The sequence below is a fragment of the Terrapene carolina genome, unplaced genomic scaffold, assembly GCF_002925995.2.
Source record: "Terrapene carolina triunguis isolate 2854851 unplaced genomic scaffold, T_m_triunguis-2.0 Scaffold33911, whole genome shotgun sequence".
Taxonomy (NCBI): domain Eukaryota; kingdom Metazoa; phylum Chordata; order Testudines; family Emydidae; genus Terrapene; species Terrapene triunguis.
In genome coordinates this window covers 12,358,577-12,366,130 of record NW_020698262.1, presented here as the reverse complement: position 1 = coordinate 12,366,130, position 7,554 = coordinate 12,358,577, and the positions used below count along the sequence as shown (strand labels likewise).

At 58.3% G+C, this 7,554-nt stretch overlaps 1 protein-coding gene across 1 annotated transcript; it reads left to right on the top strand.

Annotated features, from left to right (window-relative positions):
- Positions 1-2,204: 2,204 nt before the first annotated feature.
- Positions 2,205-4,504, top strand: LOC113409641 (cell death activator CIDE-3-like). Its single transcript, XM_029914250.1, has 5 exons — positions 2,205-2,277; positions 2,620-2,761; positions 2,845-2,994; positions 3,728-3,912; positions 4,253-4,504. Exons 1-5 carry the CDS (start codon positions 2,225-2,227, stop codon positions 4,419-4,421), a joined length of 699 nt encoding a protein of 232 aa, XP_029770110.1. The 5' UTR covers positions 2,205-2,224; the 3' UTR covers positions 4,422-4,504.
- The last annotated feature ends 3,050 nt before the right edge of the window (positions 4,505-7,554 follow it).

The window sequence follows — 7,554 nt, the reverse complement described above, 5'->3', positions numbered from 1 at the left end:
GCTATTCTGAGGGCTCTGAGCAGCTCAAGGGGCCCCCTATTAATTATTAGTATGTGTTGTATGTGGGTGGGGCCCCCAAAATGTTCCTGCTTACTTAGGACCCCAGTGGGCTAGCACCGGCCCTGGGTGCAGCCCACCAAGGCCCCTCCCCGGGCGACAGAACGGGGCGCTCAGCCCGGGGACTGAGGTGCCCTGGGAATGGTCAGGCGCAGGGCGGCATGCGGACGAGGCACCGAGACAATGGCACTCAGTGCCCGTGGGGGTGCAGGCGGCGGGCAGAGGGGCACAGGGATTTCTCGCTCAGAGGAAATTCCATCATGCGCCCCCCTCCTGGAAATGCCCGGGACTCCCAGGAGCCTGCAAGGCAGACGCTGCAGGTCCGCCCCCCTGCCTGTCCAGACTCTCTGCGTGGGGATTGGCTAACGAGGCAGGGGGTGAGGGAGGAGTTTGGTCGTGGTCAGGATATAAACTGAGCCAGAGGAGTAGAAAGTGAAGCTGCAGAGATTTCCTGGCTGGGTAGCAAGTGTCTGCTCCAGGTAAGGCTCCTGTTTCTGCTCTGGGCTTATACCTCTAGCTAGATGGCTGATGTGGGGGAGAAAGGGGTGCTTTGAAGGTGTGGGGCTCTCCAAACACCCCAGAGGGGGGCAAGAGGTGCTTTGCCCCTTTGCTGGGGCTATTACTGATGGCTGCTCCTATAGCACTGATGAGCAGCTGGCTATCTCTAATCTCTCTGGGGGAGAGATGGCAGAGTGGAGGGCCCCGGCTTGCAGGGCTGAGCTCCTGACAGCCTCTCCCTAGTCCTGTGTCTGAGGGAGGCACCGTTGTAAGGGGCAGCAGGGCTGATGGCCTGAAGATGGGGGTGAGGCAGAGATCTGAGGGTGAATCCAGGCAGCTGGAGGTGGCTGCAAAAGGTGAGATCATGGATGGGGGGGGGGGGAGGCAGGTAGCTGCTAGAGGGGTGCTGGCTGCTCCCCCCCATCTAGCTCCTCCATCTCACTAAACTGCTGAGAAGCCCCAGTCCTGGCTAATGTGCCTGGCCCATGTTTGGGAGGGCTGTGGTGGTCCCTGGTAAGGAATGGGAGAGGGTCCCCACCAGACCCCCTGCCTTGGGTGTGGCCCATACTGGGAGGGGGGGAAGGATTCCTTCTCTTAGCTGCATGTTCCTGCCCCCCCAATCCAAGGCATGGGAGGTGGGTTCCTTGGTGGTGTCCTCACTTGGGGGGATGGTCTCTGCTGCTGGGGGGGACTCGGAGATTCTTTGTGGCCATGAGTACAGGGGTCTGTACTAAGGCAGCATGGCCTTGGGTGGGGGTGGCACTTCCTGGGGGTCCCTCCTGCTCCCTGGAAGAGATGGCAGCCTGTGGTGTCTGGGGAGGGGGTGGCCTGGGGCAAAGGGCAGCCCCTGCTTCCCCCCCCCCCCCCCGCCGGGGGGCAGGAAGGGGGGGGGGGGGGGGCCTTTGGGGCCCCGGGCACCCCTGCAGAGGGGGGGGGGGGGGGGGGGGGGGGACGGCCGGCGGGGGGGGGGGGGGGGTTGGAAAAGGCGGCCCCCCCCCCCCCCCCGTGAGGGGAAGCAGTGTGAGCTGGGAGTGACCTGAGGACCTTGGCTCCCTGTGCTGCTGAGTGGTTTTCCCACATGCTGCCTTGTGCAACAGCTGAGCTGGCAAACAGACTGTGTCCTGGGAGCGGCCTGTCCCCAGCCCTTCCCTGGCCAAAGGGCACGGCTCAGCCCAGCACTGAAAGCCAGCAGCATGGGGCAATCCCTGCACTGGGGCCCTTGTGGGTCAGGGTGTGGTGAGTACCCTATGCCGAGTCCTCTCTGGAGACTGGCTATGGGACAGCCACAGCACAAGGTTGTGGGGGGGCCTGAGGCTGGCCTTGGGAAGGAGTGGTGGGGTCTGTGCTGGTGGGGGAGTGAGGCAATCTGGAGGGGGTGGTGCTGATTTTGGGGGGGGGGGCAGGTCAGTGAAGGATTAAAGGCCCTTTCACTTTGGGTGTCTCTAGCCTAGATGTGGTAGCTGGTGACTGAGTTGTGGTGGATGTGAAGATGCCCAGTGTGGTGCCCAAGGGGCAGTGGCTGAGCAGGTTCCTGGCAGTGCCAGGCCAGTGCCTGGGGGCTGATGGCTGGGGGCGGGGGCTTGCTGGAAGAGGCAGAGGGGGTGATGGGAGCCATGGCCTCTGTACTGAGCAACTCCTCTCTGCAGACCAGACTGTGCTGATCACCAAGATGGACTATGCCAAGAAGTCCCTAGGCCTGCTGTCCCCAAGCTCCCTCTCCAGGTAAGTGTCAATGGGCTGAGACCCTCCCCACAGGGTGAGCCCTAGGTGGGACAGCTGGCTGCAAGCCTGGGCCCTTGCTGTAGGGCTGGGGTGCAGAGAGGGGAGAGGCAGGTCCCCTGCCTGATTGCAGGCTGAGCTTATTGGCCCCGTGCTGTCACTCTGTGATCCCTATGCCACGGGGGGATGCTGCTAGCCTAGCCACAGGGGTAGGGAGTCCTTAACTGGCTCCTCTTACCCAGCTTTGAGTGGGTGGCTGATCTCACTTGCAGGGCATGGTGGCCCCTGCCTAGCTGGGGAGGGCTGGTGGGGCAGATCCCTGCCTGACCCCTCCCTCTGTCCCAGGTGTGTTTCCGTCAGTGCCTCCATGACCCAACAGCTGCTGTCCAGTCCTGTCCCCAGGGCCCGGCCTTATCGCATCTGCAACTGGGACCGTAGCATCCGCAAGGGCCTCGTGGCAGAGAGCCTGAGGGACCTGCTTGACAAGGTGAGCGTGGGGGAGCTGGTCCTGGGGGTGGCCTGTCCTGCCTGCCTCTCTGGCCTCTCCTCACCTGCAGCCTCGCCTTCCAGGTCCGTGCCACTCTGCTGATGGTGGGTGCCATCTCGCTGGTCCTGGATGAGGATGGCACCAGCGTGGAGACGGAGGAGTTCTTCCAGACGCTGGAGGAGGGCACCGTGTTCATGGTACTAGGCAGTGGGCAGACATGGCGTGCAGCCAAGGTGAGCAATGGGGACCCTGGCATGATCTCTTCTCCCTGCCCCCTCAGATCTAGGGAGCTGGAGTCTTGAGATCACTCCCACCCCCTTCCCCCCCCATGCTGGACCAGGGCCCTTGGGATGGAGCCAGGCCTGGGCTATCCCATTCCACTGTGACATGCAGCGCCTTGTACTAGGAGGGGGGACTAGAGCCTGTCTGCCAGGCATTGGGACCCTCCCACATCCCTGTGCCAGGGACCTGATCTCCTGGGGTGCCCAGAGATGCTCTAGTCAGTGCTAGGCTGAGCAGTGCACCCCACAGGATAACCCAGGGGTATGGGTGCTAAGAAGGGCCCCAGTGAGGTCATTTAATCAGTGAGATGGAACTGAGCCCCCCCATGGCACAGATCCCAGGGGGCTCTGCCCTTCCCCTCATTAAGACAACTGGGGGGGGGGCAGTCTGGGGAAGACTATGGGGCAGGAGCAGCCTAAGCCTCTATGGGAAGGGCCCAGGTACAGCCTTCCCACCCTGCCAGATGGGTACTATGCAGCCAAACGCTCCCTGCTTGTCCCTACAGCTCCACGTTGGCCTGGCCCCTGCGTGGGGAGCACTGGCAGGTGGCCTCTGGCTCCCTGCTAGCCCTGCGCAGGTCCATGAGGCCAGAGCGGGACTGTCCAATAGGGAGTTCCTGTTGGGGGAGCTCCTACAGGAGAGGCGGTGGCGGCTGCTCCCTGACCCTGGGCTGGTCTCTTGCAGATGGCCGGGTACCAGCTGTCTCTCTCCCGCAAGCCCCGCCGGAGGATTGATGTGGCCTGTGTGACTTTTGACCTGTACAAGACCAACCCCCAGGACTTGGGCTGCTTGAATGTCAAGGCCACGCTCTATGGCACATACAGCATGTCCTATGACCTACGGTGCTACGGGGCAAAGAGGCTCATGAAGTGAGTGCTGGGCAGATGTAGCGGGGAGGGAGAGATCCCTGCCACCTGTGCTGGGACGGTCCGATCCACACTGCCAACCTGAGTCCAGGGGCTGGGCTGCCCAGATCTCAGCCCCCTCCACCAAGCTGGCATGTCCATGGACCCCGCCTCCATTCTGGGAGCTACTGGGTCTAGGGGGTAGATGCTACACAGAGATTAAACCCTGGTGACTCCAATTCAGCTGCCCCTGTGCTCGAGGGTGGAGTAGGGTGTTCTCTGGGCTGGCCTCTTGTACAGCTCACAACACCTGTCCTGCCACTCAGCTCCTCTTCTGACCCTAACGGCTCTCCTCTTACCCCAGGGAAGCCCTGCGCTGGACCCTCTTCACCATGCAGGCCACGGGCCATGTGCTGCTCGGCACCTCCTGCTACATGCACCAGCTGCTGGATGCTACGGAGGAACAGAAAGAAGAGGAGGCCTCCTCTCTGCGGAGCCTCCAGCCCCTTCATTGCAGGAAGATGCTTCAGTGAGCGCTCTGCCCTTGCAAGCGCCTAGACTCTACCGTGACCTCTCCCATTGCCACATCCGCCCAGGAGCGTGAGGTGGAGAGTGGGAGCGTCAGCACTACACTGGCTAGGAGGGCCCCAGCTCCCCAGGGCAGGCTCCCTGGGGCTCTCACGTTCCTTGTGCACTTTTGCCTTCTGCCTAGGCTGAAGGCCAGGCAGAATCAGCTCTGCTTCAGCTCAAGCCAGCCTGCAGCTGGCGACTTGCCTGGAGTCGCTTCCTGCCACACCCTGAGCTGGCCTCACTCTCACCCGGCTCGTTGCTGCCCCGTGGCACTCTCAGCCCTGGCACTGTCTGCGACTCCCTGTAAATATATTTATTCACATTAAAGATGGTCTATAAAAGCCTTCAGACTCCTGCTTGTTCATACACCCCACACACATCTCCGGGGTGTCTGCAGCCTCCTGCTCCCTCACCTATCCCACCACTATGCAGGGGTTGTGCTCCCTAGGGTCTCCCCTCAGCCAGACCTAAAATGCCCTCCCGGGCTTAGGGATGCTCTGAAGCAGGCAGGTGGAGACCTGGGGCTGGTTAAGCCATTCCCTTATCTTCCTCCTCTCAAAGGGGATTAAGCTCTGAGGTGACAAGGGCTGCCTCTTGCCTGTATGGCAGCGCCTGGCTTCAGCAGTACCCAGCTGGGATGGGGCACTCCACTGCTAACCTGCCCAGCGGGGCATGACTCCAGGAGCTGCAGTCACTGCCCCAGGAGTTGGCAACCTGAGCCAGCTCTGCATGCAATGCAGCAGGGGAGGGACCAGCCCCAGGGGCCTGTCTCATGGAAAGTGAGGGCAGGGATTTTTAGGGAGATGGGGAAGGTGTGATGGGCAGAAGCTGCATGGGGCATAGGCTGGTGTCTGGATCACTCGGGGTAACTCTCTAATAGCGCTCAGCAGCTTCATCCTAGCCCTCTGCCCTTGCACTACAAGCCTTCCTAGCATTAGGTGTGACAGATGCCTCCCTGCTCTGAGGCGGTAGCTACACCATGTCTAGCTGGGTTGGCAATGGCAGAAGCCAGTTGTGATTTGATTCCTCTCTAGTTTGGTGGCCTGCAGTGCCCCAGTGGGGTGGGTCACCTGAAGAACGAATGACTCCAGTGTTATCTCTAGAGGCTCAAACACCAAGATGCCTCAATTGTTGTTCTGCAGGGTGTTGCTATAGGGCTGAATTATGGCTTGGGCTGAAGCCTCCATGAGGAATGTGGAGGTGACCAACAGAGCTCTGCCTCTAGTAGGACCCTGAACTTTGCCCTGTGCCACCATGGGTGAGGGGAGCTTTTAGTGGGAGTGGATCTAGAGTGGCTTAAAACACTTCCTTCTGCTGCATTGCTGTACCAGGCAGCATCAAGGGGGGGCTGGCTGCTTTAGCTGGGCACTTCCAGAGCTTCAAGTCCAAAGAGGTTACCCTAACTCTGGGATAACTGTTATACTCAACCTTAATTCCACTGGCTTATGGGCTGGGGAGAGCCTGGAAATTCCATAATGAACAAACACCAGGAGAACATTACCAGGTGTCACTTCTGATGACTTGATTATAGGAAGACTCCCTCTCTTCTTTGTCTCGCCTCCCCCACCTTTTCAACTCCACCATGATTTATGGCTGGAGTTGTGGGTACCTCATCCCACTCTGGAAAGGCACAAAGTAGCCACAGCCTAGAGGTCTAGTAAACAGGCTTGCGGCTCTCTTGTTTTGCCAAATTGGGGTGGAAACAGACTCTGAACACACCTGCCTATTACTCATTGTATATGCAAAGGCTGGTCTCTCTCTCCCCCTCCCCCACAATCATTGAGTAGATTTGATGTAGGGGGAGGGCAGCTTTCAAAAATATTCCAGCTTGATAATCCTTTGCTATTGTCCTAGGTGAAAGTTTGTCAGAGAATGGTCCTCACCCATTGTTCTAGGGAAGCCATCTCTCCCCTCCACTTCCCCCTAACCACATAGGAGGACATTGAGCACCATGCCATGGACAAGGACAGGAAATACCCTTTCCAAAAAGCTTCTCCCAGTGAGGCAGCTGCAGTCCTATTGCCAAGGGGCTGGGGCAGCCATTTTGGAAGAAGGTAACTTTCAATGCACTATCCGAATGCACAGGATCCCCTTCCTCAGTGCTTGCAGCAGGGGAGAAATTAGTGGGCTAGGGGCTTCTCTGAAGAACAGGGGGAAGGAGTGAGAACCAATTGCTAATTCTAACATGGCAGATGGAGTCTACACAAGATTTCAGTGAGTTTTAACCTGAAGTGAAGCTGGGTGCTGAGATCACTGGGGCACAATGTCTTGCAGCATCTTAAATCTCTTTAAAGGGTCCTTTTAACTTAAACCAATTAACAGCTTTACCTACAAAATTTAATTCTGGATGTGGTATGTTAGGGGAAGATACTCTGTATAGCTCATATAACAGCCTGAATCTCTGCTTCACATGGGAAACTTAATAGTTAACAATGTTAAGTCAGGAAAGGGACCCTACCAAAAGGCCGGCCTTATGTCCTCCACTCATTCCCCTCTAGCATTGCCAGCCCACCCCGGCTTTCAAGTCAACTAAAGAATTATTCCACAGTCCAGCACAGGTGGGTTGGTAGCAGTAGCTGCCCCTTGAAGGCCTCTAGGGCATTCCTTGGGCCATGTGTGTGGCAGGAACCATGGGGTTTCACGCTGGAAGATGTGGCTGAAAGCCTGCCCATGGGGGAGCAATCACAGGTGCAGCTGAGCTACCACCTAAGGGATAAACCAGTCCATGAGAGCACTCCGAGTGGAAGTGCCCAGGGCCATGCTCATCCCCTCTAGGAGCAAAAGTACCATCCTAGGACTGAGCTGACACATCAGACAACTTGCAGCAGACTTCTCCCAGTCAAGCCGGAGAAGAAAAACAACCCCGAGTACGGGACCTGTGAGGAAATCTGCTCATTAAGTTTTTTTTTTAAACCAGCTTTGAATTTGGCAGCTGCCCATTCTTCTGTCTGCTCTACTCATGAATCATAATTATTCACTCCGTGCTCTTCAACCCTGATGCTGAGTGTCTGGATTCCAGGCATAATTGGCAATTCTGTCACTGAGCCAGGCAGAATGGGGCTTTTCTAGCCCCTCTGTAGCTATGCTGGCAAGACG